A 19,886-nucleotide genomic window follows, 5' to 3' on the forward strand; every position below is an offset into this window, starting at 1 on the left:
TACAAAGGGACGTAATCCGTCGATAATTTTGTTGGTAATAAAAAATTTGTCTATAATAAAATTAAATCTGTCTGTAAATATGTCTGTATTAAACAATTTTCTAGTTGTGATTTATAATAATTTTATATATGTAAATTATAATTATATATTTATTATATTTAAAATTATTCATTTATTTCAATAATAATTAAAAAGTGTAAAAATAAAAAAAAATTTATAGACTATTTTAAATTAATTTTTATTATCTTTCAATTATTTTTTAAATGCCTAATCTAACACTTACTTGGACATCATTGCTTGCCATTCAAATTCCTAGTCACTCGTAGAGGAGTCTTATTATTAATAGTTATAATAAAAGTAAAGTATATTTTTTATTTTTAAGATTTGTAATTTTTTTAAAATATTTTTAATATTTAATTTTATTTAATTTTGTTTTTAATATTTTTTATTTATTTAATTTTGTCATTAATATTTTTTATTTTGTTCCTAATATTTCAGATAGAATTAACATCCATAGGTAATTTTGATGCAAACCGAAAACGTTAAAAACAAAATTAAATACAATTAATAAACATTAGAGATATTTTTAAAAAAAATAACAATTAATGTTAGAAATAAAAAATATACTTTACTCTTATAATAATTATTTTTTTTATTTTTTTTTTTCAATTATTATATTAGATCAATTTGGTTAAATTTGATAAATAAAAAGACTTAGATATATATATATATGTGAAGGATTATTCTTTGTATATATTACACATCATTAATATTGTAATTATACTTTATGCATGGTATTTGAATGTACACGAGATTTCAGTTGAAGTTTTACAAGATATCACTCTCTTAATATATACACAATTGTCATCTCTACGTATATCTGGGTATAAGAGTAAGCCTCAAGTTAAACCACATTTGTTTATATATTTCAGCTTTTTTTTTTTCTTTTTTTTTTTAATAATTCCGATATATATTATTGGAATAGTCTACTCTTGTCACATATGAACGAGGGACATGATTAACTCATAAATAAGGACTCATTAGAAAAGCGCAGTGGGCACCAGCCATAAACAAGACAAATAAAGCATCAAGGAACACACAAAAGCAAAAGCTAATACACCGAACTATACATATCAAACATCTAAAAAAGGGAAATAAACTCAAGCAGCTGCTAAAGATATGAAAAACCGGGATACACTGTTTGATGCATGAATATAATATATGATATATAAAACATATTCCTAAAAGTCTAAAAGGATTAAAGCCTATAAAGGGACCTATATTAGAAGGGGTCGCCTCATTTTGCCACACCTTGTATGTGCCTGTCATAGCAACAAAGATTCAAAGAACAAACAGAGTCTAAGTCTAGACACACCCATCACCTATCATTAGTTTATGGACCATGGCTACGCTAACTTGAGCCTTGTCCATTTCTTGGGTTGCACTTAAAGCTGCACGGTTTGCATGCCATTTTATATCTGGCTAGTCACAATTATATGTTTCAAAAGGCATATATTTTTTAATATGTTAATTTTTTCCTTAAATATACATACACTAGTAATATTATTTGAAAATTAAAAGGTATGTATTAATTTAATATTTAATATATTCAAAACATGAAAATAAGAGTTTAAAATATCAATTCGAAATGCTCATACCAAAAGTTAGAGGAAGGTATAAAATAAATGGTAATAACAAGTACAATATATTATTACATCAATCATGTTAGGTGTACATTAAAATTAGTCATTAGGATAGAATAATACACAATAAAATATAAAAATATACATTAAAAATAAATTAAACTATCAAATATACATGATAACTGATTTTAGTATACAAATAATATTTATGATATTATAAATGTTTAAATCACCAAATTGTTAGACACGTGTATAATAAACATTAGAAAATACTAGGGCAATATTCTTAGTCGAAAATAAAATTGAGCGTTAATTAGTGTTGATTCGAATATAAAATAAATTATCAAAAGATATTAATCACATAATATTTTGTAAACAATTTAGTAGTCCTACTAGAGAATAATTTTTTTTTTCTTAAAATTATGAAAACAATATCTGTATGTCACAATTATGGTTTTAAAAATCGGATCGAACTTATTACTTTAGATGGAATCATTGAAAATCAATCACTAAAAATAAAAATCAGTTGGTAACGAATCGATTAAAAAATTAGAAAATCAGTCAAAAACTCGTTACAGTTTTTTAATAATTAATTAGTTTAAAATGATAAACACAAAAAAACACTTTTATCTAAAAAAATATATATTATATACATAATTATATTATTTAATTACCTCTAGCTCAACTCTGATTAAACTTTGGTTGAATTTTTTAATTTTTGAATATCTAACTCTACTAGTTTAATATTGATATGATTTTTAAAACCTTTGTCACAATACATATATAAAAGATAAAGATAAAGATGAATATAATTTATTAGAGAATTAGTTTTTTTATCAAATAATTAGTCACTAAAATAATAAATAAACAAAAATAAAAAAGCAATATTAACTAATTATTAACTAAAAAAATTAAGTCTCAACCTTTTTCTAAATAAATATTTCCACTCTCACTTGACCCCACAATCACTTTCACCAACTCCGATCCATACGCTCTTGCAAACATGCGCACTACATCAATAACGATTCCTTGCCCTTTACTACACACACATTCAGTTTCAGACTCCTCAAATGAGAGTAGTCACTGACACAAACACACCCAAGTGAGAAAGACATTATATTGTTGCACAATGCAAGGGGCATCATGGCGTATTACCTTAGCTTGGTAGTAGTGTACTGTGCATGCAATCAGCACCATCCCATCATCAGAAACAATAACAACCTTGGAATTCTTCGCTTTTCTTGCAAACTATATTATTAGTAAAGCTACTTTCTCCCATAACGGGTTCCCTTTAATAACATTCGTGTCTCCAGTGCCTTACATATTCCCTTGTCACGCACTTTATGATCAGTGCCAACCTTCACGTCTTTTTATGTTGGAAAAACAACATGGGCGTGACCAAGACAATGAACATATAATCATTGAGGAATTTTTACCATATATATTATTTAGGGTAAAATACATATTTAAACTAAATAGAGCCAAAAATTATACAATTCACCTAAAAAAAATATTACATGGATCTCTCAATAGGACGTTTTTATATAAATCGAATGAGCCTAATTCGAATTATCCATTCCAATACTAATTCGAATCAGGTCAATTCGAATTACTAGAGAAATATCCAAATCGAATCTAACCAATTTAATTTATGCACGCATGAAATGTCCTATTAAATCGAATCACATTGATTCGACTTATACATGCAACTAACGTGCCTAGTAATTTGAAACAACATGTTTCAATTTACACCTTGTAGTGTCCTTATATAATTTGAATTTGACTGATTTGAATTACCAAGAACATATATAGATCAAACAAAGTAAATTCGATTTACTATGATGCCAACGTATATAGATGTGAACGTGAATTCCTGCCATGAGAGTGAAACACAATGGCTAGTGGGGATAGTTTTTTAGTGTTTGTGCACTATAAAGGGTCGATTAAGAAAAAAACACGCTTTGGAATTAAGTTTACTGATAAGGATCTCCTCAGTATTTTTCTGAAACCTACAACGAGCTTTGCTGAGTTCCTGAATTCTATAATCCAAAAACTAGGGGTTGCAAGACATGATACGGGTTGAGAAGTTATTCTATCGAATTCCGATTTCAGTTTTGCGACATGATATGAAATATGATTCTTTTGTCATAGAGAGTGACGAGAATTTGGAGGTTCTGTTCTATTGTCATTGGAAGTTTCTCGAGGTCAGGACCCCTAAGCTGTTGGCCAAGCTTGTAGATGTGGTCTCCAACTCAGAAAGTTCGAACCGAAATCTCCAAGCTCCAACAACGGCAGCCTATTCTAGTTCGAGGCCTGTTGGTGCCTCTTCATCTGTGTCTATGATTGCATCTGAGGCAATGGTGGTAGCCTCCCCGTCCTTCATAGTTGATCTAAATCGCAGTGGTGACGGAAAAGTTGATATTACTGATACGGCGCCGGTTTCATTACAGGATGGACCTCCTGGTCCTTCGCACCTGAGGCCTGATGTCGAATTATATAAGGACAATACGAGGTGTAAATCAAAACAAGTTGTTTCGAATTACTAGGCACGTCAGTTGCATGCATAATTTGAATCAATGTGATTCGATTTAATAGGACAATTCATGCATGCATAAATCGAATTGGTTAGATTCGATTTGCATATTTCTCTAGTAATTCGAATTGACCTTATTCGAATTAGTGTTGGAATGGATAATTCGAATGGGGCTCATTCGATTTATATAAAAACATCCTATTGAGAGATCCATATAACGTTTTTTCTTTTGGGTGAATTGTGTAATTTTGGGCTCCATTTAGTTTCAATATGCATTTTACCCTATTATTTACAACATCATCACATATACTAGTGGCTGGTATGTGCTTAATTAATTGCTACTATTCCAGATTTTCTAACTATTAATTATATGATTTTTAAATTTTATATATATATATATATATATATATATATATATATATATATAGAGAGAGAGAGAGAGAGAGAATAAGTTATCATTTTTACCCAAAGTTATATACGTTGACAAATCTATCTACGAAAAAAAATAAAATTGAAATGGTATATATAAAAGATAGATTCCGTGTAACAAAATTCTCTAAGTACTAAAAACAACTCAAAATTCTCAAATTACATTTTTTCAACCCTAATTAACCTCACTCCTTATTTCTCTAATCCCCAATTCAAGTACAAACAATACAAATTCATTTTTCCTAATGTCACAGATAAAATAAAGTTAAAGACTAATAAAAACTAATCTAACTACAATACATTCCTCATGAAAGACTTCAACAAATCAAGAAAGACTTCAACAACCCAATCGCCTTCTCCTCATGGAAGATCATCACTGACTATTGCCACCATTGAAAACACTACAACATTTTCAGTAGATAGCGGCGGTTCTGGACCCATATTACCGCCGCTAAACATTTTGTGGTGGCTAAGTATAACCGCTCCAAAATAAGCCGCAGGTAAACAATTAGCAACGGTTTCTATTAACCGCCGCAAAATCAGCATTCAATTTTGCAGCGATTATATCTACTGCCATAATTGGAAACATAAATGCCTTTCATTTTAGCGTCGGTTTGTAATTGCTGCAATATAAACATAATTAAAAAAGATATTTTTTCTGTTTTTTATTATTTAATGTCAATATCAATATGCTTGTTTCCTTTATTTCGTTTCTTTTTTATTAGTTTAATTTAATAGAAATTAATTAAAATTAAGAACTTTTAATTAAATTAAAAAATAAAATGTTATAAGAAAAAGAAATATATATATAACAAAATTGTCACAAGCGCATCATTCTTTATAAACTAAAATTAGGTCATGTCAGAAAAATAAACATTAAACACTAAAACAAATTAAATTCTATAGTATCTATTTCAGTTTACTTAAACTCATTATTTTTGTTGCATGTCATGATTGTCAAAAGAAGATGGTCTTGTGCGCAATGAAGTCGGTGCACTCTCCAAAGAATCCAGCTCTGCAACAACGTCCGGTGGCAAATTGTCTCATTGCTGTTGAATTAGATATCTCAAAAGATTCTCCATTATTTATCTCTTCGCCTTCTCTTCTGCTGCCTCAACCTTTAATTCTGCAATCGTTCTATGATACTCTTCAATTTGCACACCAAAGTCCAACAATTGTGCAGTAGCATTACCAAAAAGTTGGGTGGGATATGGTCCAACACCTAAACCACGAACTCGTCCTGGGTGCTCCTTAACAAAAACCTATGCAAGCAAATTATTTTGTGAAAGCTACTTCGAGGATTCATCTTGGCTCTCAATATTCGTAATTACTTCCTACAAATATACTAGAATTGGGGTTATAATAGTTTTAAGTTTAGCATGATGAATACAAAAAGAGAAGTAAAAAATTTTAAAACATTACTTACACTAACAACACGCGCATCATCATGGATATCCGAGCCATTCTTTTTTTGTGAACCGTGGTCCATAACTCTCCTCTACTAATGCGCTTTTCTCGTAGTTGCTCCTATAACATTGATGTCGACACAGTCATGTAAATAACAACACTATATTTAGGAAATGATGCAAAATCTGAAACACAATCTATTTATTACCTCTTCGTCTTCTCGTCTTGCCAATGTTTTGGAACTCCTAGTATGTGTGTAAACTTGCTTCGAACGATTTAAAGCATTTTGTTTACACTTTTTCTATCAACAACGAAATAATTACAAATGAGACTGGGATGAATTAATAAAATATAAAGAGTCTTTTACGTACCCATATATGGTTTAGGGGAAAGAAATACAAAATACTATTTGTTACCTTTGTTTCTTCCTTCAAGCGATATTCAAAGAATAATTTCCAGTGATTTGCATCTATTCTTGATAGGTGACGCTTAACATTTTTCTCAAGAGTCTTTATTCATTGTAAAACTTATGATACAAGTTGTGTCTTGTATCCTTTCAGTTCTTTCCTATCCTTTGCAAAATTTTTCACTTTATTTTTTCTTCGGCGTCGTCCTCATATTGAAAGACCTGCTACAATTATTTCCATTGTCAGTAACCAAAATCAATGAATAGAGATAAGACTATGGTAATGTGAAGAATATCAATAATTAAAAATAAAATCTACTTTAAAATTAAAAAATATAACAATATATGAATCTAGAAAGCATTATTACATATAAGATAGAAATTCTAACTTAAACATGTGAAACACAAAATATGAAAATTTAACTAGCAATACAAAATATCCATTGCAAAGTTTTTACCCAAAAAAAATTGATAACTGAATTGCCTTAATATATCAAAACTAAAAGGATTACCTTAACCATGTTGTATGCATATTCCTTGGTTGTCTTGTTCACTGTCTTCCAACTCTTTTCACAAATGGAAAACTGAAAATAATCAGCACCCAAACTCCCAAAAAAATCACTTAATAATCCAGCCACCTGATCAACCGGTTGCAACTCTTTGTTAAACAGAAGTATGATCTTTCTATTTGGAGGAAGTGCTATAGCCCCCTTGATGCTCCGACTCGTCCCTTTTGTCACGTCGTCCTCTAAGAAATAAAAAAAATATTGCAAGATAATCGTTACACAAAAGGGAAATAGAATTAAAGGATTTTAAAAATCAATAATAACAATAATAGGGGAAAAAAGTTTACCAATGATAGTAACATTCCAATTATCTGTATCTTTGCGTTAGTTGTCGTGGTTCTGACCTTCGGCTTCTTGAAAATCAACCAAGTTGTCAATGTGGTCATTAAACGACTCAACTTCATTCGCCTCCTGTAATACCCTACCACGCAAAGCCTTACGCTATAGTCATAAATTAGAGGTGGTGAGGTATTACGACACCTAAACAGAAAAGTTCATACATAGTATTTGAAGAAATATAATTTAACTAGGAGCTTGTGAAGGAAGGATAAAATAAAAGCAATAAATCGTCATCACACACGTAGCGATATATATAGGATTCAAAAGGAGATACATAGCAAATACTAGTCTCGACCTGCGAAGAAAAGGCCGGCTAGAAAGTATTACAATCCAAAAGTATAACCAAATACAACCCTGTTTCTCCAAAAGGAAACCTCTAAGAGGGATATACAAATGCATATAAAAAAGTGGAGAAATAAACATTACTAAGCACAAAATACAAAATAGGAAAGGAGTCTTCGCTATCCAAGAGAATCCAGTACGCTTAGCAAGGTGCATCACGCCTTGTATTTGAAAAACAACAAAATCCGCAATGGGTGAGAACCCGAAGGTTCCCAATAAGGTAACAGTTCCAAAAAGAGACGATGTAAAAGTTGCACGAACCCGCTAGGCATTCCTAAACTCCAATCAAACGAGATTCAGTGGTCTATATTCTTAGTTCTCCTCCACACATCTCAGCATTTTACTCTTTTCAACATCACAGCCAATCAGTATATGGTTCATCAATTTATTCAGCAGTAGCAAACACAAGTAATAGGGTGCAAACACAATCAAGAGCAATTACAACATATATAGAAATTAGCAATTAAACAGAGATATTCACTTAGAAAAACCAAACACAAGATGCACACTCAAGCAATTGCATAAAGATGCATATGATGCATGCTTGTCCTACTAGCCATGAGCTCACGCGTCGGTTATGTTGCCAAACCTGACTCGAGTAAGCAGGATTAACCAAATGTCCTTACTCGTAGGTTCCATAAAAGCAAGCAGGATTCACCAAATTGTCCTTGCCCAGAACGTTCTCGGATCAATATGCAAGCGAGATTTACCACCATCCTTGCCAATTACATTAGTCCACGAGTAAGCGTGATTAACCAACCGTCTTTATCGGGCACCTCGAACAAGCGGGATTAACCACCGTCCTTGTTCGGAATGAATATCAATCAATGCAGAAGCAAAATTTACCACTGTCGTTGCCATTTCAGTATTTCAAATCTCAATCAGTTATCATTAATGTCTTTAATAAATTTTTTATTCAATAGGTTCATTAACCACAAGCTTTCATCAATTATCATTAACTTCGATCCTTCAATCCACAATCTCATTCAATTTGTCAATTTAATCCATTCAATATGCTCACACTCATTCAGAGCCTAAAAACTAGTTATTATACCTTATTCAAGGGTTACAAGGGTTTACAAGCTTGTTAGAAAAGCTAACCAGTAAAAAATAGAGACTTTTTATGAAAATAGGACCTGTGCATACGCATTACCCCTCATACGTACGTACAACTTGAAAATCTCCCTTGGCGTGCGTACGCACACCGTCGTACTTACACACAAGTCTTTACAGTCCACAGGCCAAAATTCTTGTTTTTCTGCAACATCTCAGATTTCAGTTTAAAATATCAATTTTCAATTGTTCATAACTTCATCTACAACATTTTGTTTTCCTTAATTCTTAAACCAATTTAAATCTCTCATCATTATCTTTAATTTAAGATAAGTTTCATCAAATTCCGAACTCCGAATGCCAAGTTATGGCCCGTCGAAGTTAGTCAAAAATCTATTTTTACCAAAAATCTGCATGATGTTATTTTTACAAAAACTCCAATTTACCTCATTCTAACCCATCACAAACCACTTCTAAATACCATCAATACTCATTTATCAATATTCAATCACTTGCTAACCAATCAAGCCTAATCAACCCAATTTCAACTCATATAGCATAAATCATCAAAATATACATTCATAACAATAACCACAACTCATCAATTATCTATCCAAACTTATTATTTCAACCACAATTCAGAACATGGCACTTACACCACTTACCGTAACTTACCAAATAGGGGATACTTCACCCTATCACAGTCTCCGACCCAATTTTCATATCAAAATCTCAATAGGCAATCAATTACAACATCTATTCAATCACAATTATATTCAAACTCAATTATACTCATTTTGAAAATTCACAATATTTCTCAACAATTAATCAATCATCAACCAACCAATTCTATTCAAACCTATCCTAAAGCATTTAACCTAGGTTTTCACATACTTTACATAATGTCTACCCAGAACCAAAACCCGTACCTTATTGACGGCAATTTTTCTAACACTTAAATTTTCTTTCCAACCAGACTCAAGCCTCAACCGACTCCTCCAAGCCTCCACCAATCGTTTCGCAACCACACCATGTACTCCAACTGCACCAATTTAACCAAACAAGCCAAGCTAATCCATATAATCTAATCACATACAAATTTCATAATGTTCACACTAGGTTCTTAACCCAAATTTCGGAAAAACAAAGGAAACAATTTTTCTTACCTTATTTCATGTAACCTCAGGTCAAAACCTCTCTAGACCTCAAAATTGAGCTTCTCCTAAACATCAAAATCACAAAAATCTCAACATTACATACCCAAAACTCGAATTCAGAAGAGAAATGAAAAATGGGGCAATAATTTTGAAATTTCTTACCACAATAGTTAGATAGAATCGAAGAACATGACAAGGTGGTCGCGTGGCCACAAACGAATCTTTGATCGGAGCTACAGATTGAAAGTTATATGGACTTGAAAATTTGAGTGAATAGTGGCTTAGGGTTTTTGTTCTTCCTCTCTTCTCTCTGTGTGCCTCTCTTTCAAATGAGGGGTATGTGTGTTGAATTATTGCTAAGTGAGAGGGGTTTTGTGCCTTGGGTTTGGGCTTTAGGCCAACATGGGCCCATTTTGTGATTTTTGGTCTTTTGGTCCTATCTCGGGCCAAAATTTTTAAAATAAGTGTTCTGGTTTCTATCCTAAACCTTTCTCTCATCATTTTTATAGTTTTAGTTTATTTATTATGTAACTGGATTTTACACCTCTAGGTCGTAATCTTTATTCCCTGAAGGTATATTGGCCACTTCATCGCGATACCGAGTCTCTGTACATTCTATGGGAGTTTGAAGGTCATCACTTCGACTTGACGGCGCCAGCAATCTATCATTGCACGGTGCACGAAATGGTTCATTAATACGGGATGCTGGAGCACTATTAGTTGAGGACAAAAATGCATGAGCTCTATCACGTGGTTGCTCACGTGACATCTGAGCTCCTCTAGACATTGTTCCAACCTTATTAAGGCAAGATGAAATCGTTTAGTATGATATTGAACAAAAAGAATTAATTTAGAATTGTAATTGAATTAATAGTTTAGAATTAATTCAGAAATCCTTAACGTCGTCCATACTCCATCCAAATTATCTGTAGTCACCCCTTGCCACTCTCCCTTCTCACCGCACCGTCACCCCTCACCGTGCCATCACCCTCACTGCGTTGTTCTCTCTGTTCGTGGCATTTTTTTTCCTTTTTGAGGGTGCGTTTGTTCTCCTTTCCGTAATTCTGTTGTCATGTCCATTCTTTTCTCCGCTATCGCGTCTCCCATCTCGTCCACTGCTCTATGCTTTGGCTTGTTGTCGCGTCCCCCCACTGCGTCATTTCTAAAGAAGTCGTTGTCCTGCCATTTAAACTTTTTGTATAAAGGCTTGCTATTTTGCGTAGGATAGATACTTGTAGCTCTATTCTTATGGAAATTAATGATCAGTCAAAACTATTAAAAAGATGGGGAATGAGGCCCCCGCAGGGAATGAGTACCTGTAAGAAATAGAGATGGAGGACAATATTCTCCCATGATGGAGAATGGGAGCGGGGATGGGGAGCAACAAGACATCTCCCGCTCCTGTCCTACCCCGTTGTCATCCCTACTTCAACCAAGCTAAATTTGTAATAACTCTCAATGATTTATATACACTATTTTAATAATCATAAATAGTTGAAGTCTTAAACGATTTATTGATGTATCCTACTCCAAGATAAATCGTGATGACTTCTTATAATTAACTATAAAAACATCAACGTTGCTATCTGCAACGATTGAAAAATAAAATTAAGACAAAATCGTAATCATTTTTGCTTTAAGGTATTTGTTTAATTGATGCATGAGCATCTTGTACCTATTTTTTCTTGGTTTTTTAGTCGTTTTTAATTAGAATTTATTAAATTTATATTATCTGTAGTCACCCCTCGCCACTCTCCCTTCTCACCGCATTGTCACCCCTCATCGTGCCATCACCCTCATTGCGTTGTTCTCTCTGTTCGCAGCATTTTTTTCCTTTTTGAGGGTGTGTTTGTTCTCCTTTTCGCAACTTTGTCGTCGTATCCATTCTTTTCTCCGCTGTCGCGTCTCCCACCTCATCCACTGCTCTGTGTTCTGACTTGTTGGCGTGTCCTCCCACTGCGTCATTTCGAAAGAAGTCGTTGTCTTTCCATTTATACTTTTTTGTATAAAGGCTTGCTATCTTTGTATATATAGGATGGATACTTATAGCTCTATTCTTATGAAAATTAATGATCTGTCAAAACTATTAAAGAGATGGGGAATAGGGTCCCACAGGGAATGAGTCCCTGTAAGAAATAGAGATGAAGGACAATATTCTCCCATGATGGCGAACGGGAGCCGGGATAGGGAGCAAGAAGACATCTCTCGCCCCTGCCCTGCCCCGTTGTCATCCATACTTCAACCAAGCTAAATTTGTAATAACTCCTAACGATTTATATACACTATTTTAATAATCGTAAATAGTTGAAGTCTTAAATGATTTACTGATGTATCCTGCTTGAAGATAAATCGTGATCATTTTTATAATTAACTATAAAAACATCAACGTTGCTATCTGCAATGATTGAAAAATAAAATTGAGACAAAATCGTAATCATTTTTGCTTTAAGATATTTGTTTAATTGATGCGTGAGAATCTTGTAACTATTTTCTCTTGGTTTTTTAGTCATTTTTAGTTAGAATTTATTAAGTTTTATATTATTTTAATACAAAAATTCTTTTTGGATGCTACTTTGAGTGTTTTAGTATTTTTATTTATTTCAGGTGAGATTCGGAGCAATTTAGCAGAGATTTGTGCTAAAAGGAGAAGATTTGAGGCTACCTCTCTGGGCGTTTAGCGCCAGCAAGCCTTGCAAAATAGGAAGCTTTCTGCCTCTTTGGGCGCTAAATGCCCAACTAGCGTTTAGCACCAGGCAATCCGAATTGAAGCTTCATCAATGAAGTATCTTTGAGTGGATTTTTAGCTTTTATTAGTTATCTTTTATTTTATCTTTGTAATTTTTATTTACAAACAATATCTTTTAGTTTTAGGATTTATTATTTTATTTTATTTTCAAATCAAAATAAGGTTAGATATAAAAGGAAAAAGATTCACCCTTTGGGGGGGGTCTTCTCTCTTCCGCACTTTCACACTTTTCAGAACCCTTATTTTCTTTGTAAGTCACGAGCCACTAAACCTCCTTGGTTAAGGTTAGGAGCTCTGTTTATTTCTATGGATTAAGACTATTGCTTTTCTATTTTAATTAATGTATCGATTTAGTTTCAAGGATTACTTTCGTTCTTCATTTTATGAATCTCGGTAGAACGAAAGTATGACCCTTATTCTATATGCGTTCTTGTGATCCTTAGAAGAGGTCTCTCACCTGAACAACAGCTTGAAAGTAAATTCCTCCTAAACTGCTAATTACTTGAACTAATCGGGATATGTGACATATAATCCTCTTAGCTTTGGGTAATTAGGGTTTTTGTGGCGATAAACTAGATTTAAACTTAACCCTCTAATCGGAATCAAGTGACCAAGGCATTGGCGGTTGATGAAGGTTAGAGGAGACTAAATCACTAAGACATTAGGGTTTAGTCACTCACAGTTTGCCATGAAATGAATCCTGCATGATTAAAATAGTTGGTAAGAAAACTTAATCCAAAAAGTAAACATCTGTGATACCTTAACTGTTTTCTCTTATTGATTTCTTACCAATTCTCTTATTTGCTTTCTTTACTCTTGAATTACTATTTAATGCTTTTTGAACCCACAAAACCAACTTTTTTGCATGCCTAACTAAATCAATCAGTCAACCATTGTTGATCAACCCATCAATCTTCGTAGGATCAACTCTCACTCACCTGAGGTATTACTTGGACAGCCTGATGCACTTGCCGGTTCAATTGTGGATATTCTCAAAAATCGCACCATTAATATTATTGTGACTTTGATCTATTTTCATATGATTTATCCTAAAATTTAAAAATATATAAATTAGAGATCAATTTAAAGTTTGGAATGAAATTTTATAGAAATATGAGATTGTCTAATCAATCAAATTTGAAAAAGTCTGTCTAATTTAGTGCAATTTGTTTGGTTATATAGCACTTTTGGTGTATTTTATTTCCATTTTTTTTTACTATTTCTGTATTGTTTCATCCTTGTTTTATTAAAGGGATAAGTATTGTTTTGATTCCTAAGCTTTGGGGTCAAAACCGAAATCATCTTTAAGTTTTTTTATTCAAAATTATCCTCAACATTCTATTTAATATTAAAATCGTCCTTTTAAAAACAATAATATTTTAAAAGATAAAAATATCCTCACTACACCAGCTTTCACCCTGCAATCATCACCACTACCTTCCTTTTCAAAGTCACCACCACCACAACCTTAGAAAATTTTTTTTAATTCAATAACATTAAATTCTTCAAATCTAGCAACAAAAATAATAGGTTCAGATTTTTTTTAAAAAAATAAAAAGAATGAAAAGCATCATCAATCCAACGGTGATGGCAACGGCTTCCAACAGCTTTGAGGGTGAACTCCAACGCTGCAAGAAGGACACAACGAAGGCATATTCATGGCAAAGCATGAAGAAAGTGGTTGCAGCAGCAACAACATAGGAGGGGAGCAGGGACCACAGCATGGTGACAACCTCCTTCAGCCGCGACGAAAACCACTGCAAGAGCATCTCTGTTGTTGCCATCTCCTTGCAATCTTCAGCCTCCTTTCGCATTCTATTTCATCTCTCTTTCTCTCTCTCCTCCTCTCTCTCGACTTGAGTTTATTCTTGTCGTTCAATCAAAATTCATGTAAGATCTTCCTTGATTTCAAAATCCTTCCCTTTAAACCAAACATCCTCCTCTACCCCATCTCCAAAATTATTTTTTTCACCATTATCTTCTTCCTCCTCATTACTCATTCACATCTCCTCGATCTTGTAAGTAAGCATGAAAAGAAGATCTGAAAATTATCGCAATCATAATGGTTGACCTCCCTTTTCACACTCCCTTTTCACACTGCTATTGCTGCTCATGGATATTGCTGTCAGGATAGAGGTTGCCATCGAGGTAGAGGTCACCAACGTAAAGAGATGCGATAGAGATGAAGAAAGTGTGTGTAAGTGAGAAGAATAAAAAGAAAAAAAGAAAGTGCATGTGTCTGAGTGAGAAAAAATGACCGTGAAAATGAAAAAGATAGGATTTGGAATTTAAGAGGTAAGAGAGTAGGTGTTAGTGAAATAAGAATAAAATGGTTAAAAAAATGATTTTAATATCAAATAAAATGTTAAAAACTATTTTAAATTGAAAATAAAATTAGAGACGAATTTAATTTTGACCATAACTCTTAAAGACTAAACAACACTTATTCTTTTTATTAATTATATACTTTAGTTTATCTACGTGTTCTGCATTAAAAGCGTGTGTTGAGACTTTGGTCGTGAATAAAAATATTGAAAAGAAAATAAAGGAAAGCCTATTTGCTTAAGTGACCTATTTGCTTAAGTGACAGTGGAAGTGTAGTAAATATAAAAGAAAAAATAATGCTCATAGTAAGAATTTTGCTGACACCATCGAAGTTAAAGAAGAGTTTTCAGTTTAACCCATCGGGGTTAACCACATCTTTCTCAACAAGTTAAAGGCCAAAATCAATTAAGATGTAATGAACTCCATATTATATAACACAACCCAACTAGAACACTAGAAGTTCATCAATAGAAGAAAAAAAACATGTCATGAGCCATGACCATCGAAACGAAACCTCTTGAACACACCACAACAGATACTGCGCAGCTGAGAAACTGAATTATTAGCATTACGATTTTTAAAATTCCAAAAAATTACATATTAACCGCATAGGAAATCTCAATAATTTGCATGGCAATACAATCACATTAGCTCCCAGAATAATAATATAGTACTAACTCTAAACAAAAAGAAAGAAACCAAAGTAGAGATTCTCTTGTCTCTTCTTCTTCCATGCATCTTTTTTGTTCCTCAAGAAGTGGTCCACGTCACATCGTTCTGGAATATCCAGTGGCACACCTCAATCTTTCCAGGGGTAGACCCCAGAGACAAGAAGGCCCCATGATCCGGCCCCCACGCTGACGTGTCAAGGTGACAGATGGCAACACCATGATTGATCTTTTCTTTCGTTGCCACGTCAAGTATATCTGCTTCATAAACCCTCACTTTTGGAACAGAGTGGCAATAATACAGCAGGTAAGGGTACAGGCTCTGATGGCATGACACAGATTTTGTCACATCTCCACCGTTGATTGGGTAGACCGTCCCAATCATCACGCTCGTGCCGGAACCATTCACACCCTCCGTGGTCCGCAAGATCACGCTGTTACCCAGCATTGACGTGGCAAACTCTATCATCCCCTCTGCGGACGCGACGCACCGTTTCGTTTCCCCTCGGCTCGGAGCTCTCTCGCACTCCTCCATTGCACGCGTGATTACACGATCCGTTGCAGAGCCCTCCCGCGCGTGGAACATTTCCCTCACATCAACAACCTTGGAGGAAGAAAACGGTAACTTTGACGAAACGGACAAGGGCAAAAACGACCTTTCAGGCATTTTATCCTTAATATCAGGCATAGGTATAACGTTTCCTTCTCTGATCATCGATTCTCTGAAAAATTTACCGGGCTCGACCCACCTATTTACAATTTTGCCACTGGTGGCGCTGAAATTGCGATACTCCGAAAACGACGCGCCCTGCTTGTTGTAACCCTTGAACGCGCGTCCCAACCCGTAAGACCTGAACCCGAATTGGGTCCGACCCGAAGATCCTTTCCCGTAACTAATAAACGTGTCATTTCCAACGTTGAAGGATTGGCCATAGTTCGCGAACGTCGCACCGCCGGAGTTTGATTTTCCGGCGTAGCTCTGGAACGTATTTTCGCCGACATTCGCCCGGTTCCGGTAACTGGTGAACATGTCGGTGCCGGAGATGGAACCGGTGGCGTAGTTCTTGAAGCTATTCTTAGGGTTATTGCCGGAGAAGCTATAAGACCTGAACGAGTCATTTGTGCCGCCGGATCCTAACTCGCTGTAACTCGTGAACTCTGATTGAAGAATGTTGGAGCTCACAGCGTAGTTATCGAACTCGCTGGTTCCGCTGCGAACTCTTTTACCGTAGCTCGTGAAAGTTTCGGTTCCTGAATTCGTTTCGTTACCATAGCTCGAGAACGAAAGCTTGTGGCTCTTGCCGCTGGAATCGTAGGTGGTGAACCTGAGGTCGGGAACGTTGACGAGCTTGTCGTAGTTGCGGAACTCGCCGGAGCTCGCAGTGGCGCCGGAGCCGTAGGAGGCGAAATCGGTGTTGGCGACATTGCCGTTCTCGGAGTAGGAGGTGAACGCGCCACCGTGTCGCGTGGATCCGGCGCTGTAGCGGCGGAACGAGTCGGTGTTGGCGTTGATGTTGTTGGAGTAGTTCTTGAACGAGTCGAGACCACCGTTTTGGGAGGAGCCGTAGTTGCTGAAACGCTTGTTTGAGTAAATGGCGAAGTTGGCGCCGTTTTGGGCCGAGACGTCGTCGTTTTGTTGTTGCGTTTCGAAGGAGCATAAAAGTTTTGGTGCAGAGCAGAGAGAAGTGAAAGGTTGTTTATTGAGTGTGGCCAAGTGTTTTGGTGTGAGAGGTGAAGCCTTTGAGAGAAGGAAGTTTGGAATTGGAAGGTTGGTTGTGACGTGGGTGTTCCAATAGCGTATGAGAGAAGCTTTGGGAGTGAATGGATTAATCTTTGCTTCAACGTTGGAATAATATTGGTAATGTTGTTTGCTTGCTTGAGAAGTATTACTAGCCTGCATTAATTTTAAAGACCTCGTGTTAAAGGAGGCATATGCACATATGCAATACAATGTATTATGTATAGTAAAAAAAAAAAAAAGGAATAGTTGAGGTTCTTACATGGAAAGAAGAGAGTGACAAGAGCAGGAAGATGAACTGACTGATACTCATTTTGAGTTGGTTGTGTTGTGTTGTGTTGTGTGTTAATGTCCCCGACGGAGAGCGTAAGATATAGAATAGAAGAGAGAAAAAGTGGAGAAGGGAGGGCACTCAAACACCTGAGTGGGCATGCTTTGCTTTACTCTGGAGTCTGGACAAATATCATCAATGACTAGGAACGTTCTTTTTACCTTTTTAAAAAAACTTCATGGTGGTACCTTATGTGAATATATGTGTATATTTGCTAAAAGTATCTTGGTTTTCATTATTAGTGTGAGCATGACAAGTGAGGAGAAGTGGACGGCAAGTCTTTTGAAGTGTTATTAGATTCAAAAATCACACGTGTATACTAAAATTAGGTATAATATATTAGATATATGTATTATTTAATTTATTTTTAATATGTATTTAATATTTTAATATTTTTTATATTAATAATTAATTTTTAAAAGAATTGTGTAATATCATTATTTATTGAAATATGGTGATTAAAATTCGCCATTGACATTATATTTTTAGAAATATTAAAAGATAAAAAAATAATTCGTCATTGATAAACTCATTTTTTAAAAATTTAAAAATAATAAAAGATAATTTATCATTGACAAATTCACTTTTTTAAATTTTAAATTATCAACAAATCTATTTTTTGGACTTTTACCTTCCAATAAATAATATGAAAATTTTTTTTTGCCTTGGCATGATTGTATTAGATTACATTTATCCGAACTAATTTTGCCTGTTCTCCTCTTTTCCAAATAAGAAAGATGACAAAATCTATTCCTTAGATAAGTAGCCTAAACAAATTCGCTTTACAAAGCAAAAAATGACACTACTTTTTATATGAAATAGAGATGTGTATTTTATTAGATTATGGAGGGGTAAACTATCAACTGATATTTGAAAGTTTATGATGTTAATAAGTAATAAAAATAATTTTAAAAGATACAAATTATAAATAAAGTTGTAAAACATTTAAAAATTAAATTTTAATATAATTTTTCACAAGTATAACAAAAATGAAATATTTCTATATTTAAAAGTTGATTTTTTTTAAGATTTTTTTACGTGAATAGTCAAAATTAAATTCTTTCGTATGCGTCTTCTAAATAGTTTAAACAAGTATAAAGTTTGTAAAATATTTTATATTTGAATATACTTATAAAAGTGCATTTAATTATTTAGTAGAATATAAAGACAATTGAATTATATTTAAATTTGACAAATATGTAAGTACTTTTTTTAATAAACACTACCAAAAAGAAGGGGTTTAGCCACGGAAAAATTTATGGCTAAATTTAAAAAAAAACTGTGGTAATTATGCTTTTGCAACAAATAAATATCCGTGACTAAAGAGGGCGACGCGTTTTTAGTTAGCCACGCTTTTTACTCCAATAACCATGGTTTTAACACCTGTGGAGACATTTCGTTAGCCACAACTTTAGCACGTTTAGACACACTCTTTTTCGTGGCAAAATAAAACATACTTTACCTGTGACAAAATTGACTAGGCCGGACTTTTTTGCCACACTTTTTTCCATAGCTAACGATAGAAGTTAAATTAAAAAAAAATATCATAATAAAAATGCTCTTTAATATAAAATTACATCATATAATATTAAAAAATTAATCACATTCCTATACGTATTATCCATAGTATAAAAATATAAAATTAACAAATACTTAATATTGAAAAGCAAATATTCTAGTTTAATGGATTTAATGTTAAAAAAATATTTAAATAAAACTATTACAAAATAAATATCAAACTTTACTAAAATGATATAAATCTTAAAAGTACCAAAATAATGAATTTATCAAGCTCTCAATTTCTTGTTACACAAACAATCCAAATGCAAAAATATTTTCAGGTAAAAAGTAAAAAATACACATAACTTCGGCCACTAAATTATATACCACTGAATTATACACCCTGTGGATACTCGAATTGCTTTGTGTACTCCAATAAAATCTGTTAAGCAACATAGAGATCAAGAATTAAGCTAAAAAATTAATAGGCTATGAGTTGACTCCTTCAAAGATGATAAAAAAATTAAGGTACAATGCTTACTTCTCGAATGTAATTTGCAGCTGCTTTGCAGCCTTCAATTGTCAGTTGTATAACATCTTTCAAAATGCCCATTGGTGATTTAGAATCTATCTACAACCAGTAGCAAGGGAAAGAATACATGTTGGAATAAAAAAAAAAAAAGTCAAAAATTAACTTTCATTG

The 19,886-nt window shown here is 33.6% G+C and overlaps 1 protein-coding gene across 1 annotated transcript; it reads right to left on the minus strand.

The window, feature by feature from the left end:
• Positions 1-15,482: 15,482 nt before the first annotated feature.
• Positions 15,483-17,810, minus strand: LOC107643947 (uncharacterized). The gene is made up of 2 exons (XM_016347707.3): positions 17,615-17,810; positions 15,483-17,508 (listed from the first exon to the last, which is right to left on the minus strand). The coding sequence occupies exons 1-2, from the start codon at positions 17,663-17,665 to the stop codon at positions 15,697-15,699; spliced, it is 1,863 nt and encodes a 620-aa protein (XP_016203193.1). The 5' UTR covers positions 17,666-17,810; the 3' UTR covers positions 15,483-15,696.
• Positions 17,811-19,886: the final 2,076 nt, after the last annotated feature.

Source organism: Arachis ipaensis, chromosome B5, assembly GCF_059453495.1.
Source record: "Arachis ipaensis isolate K30076 ecotype BB chromosome B5, ASM5945349v1, whole genome shotgun sequence".
Taxonomy (NCBI): domain Eukaryota; kingdom Viridiplantae; phylum Streptophyta; class Magnoliopsida; order Fabales; family Fabaceae; genus Arachis; species Arachis ipaensis.

What these genes read in the sequence shown, in the direction of transcription:
- LOC107643947 (XM_016347707.3), bottom strand. Translation starts at nt 17,665, where the DNA reads ATGAGTATCAGTCAGTTCATCTTCCTGCTCTTGTCACTCTCTTCTTTC. An exon ending in TGTCACTCTCTTCTTTCCAT is followed by an intron (nt 17,509 to 17,614) that starts GTAAGAACCTCA and finishes AAATTAATGCAG; the next exon opens with GCTAGTAATACTTCTCAAGC.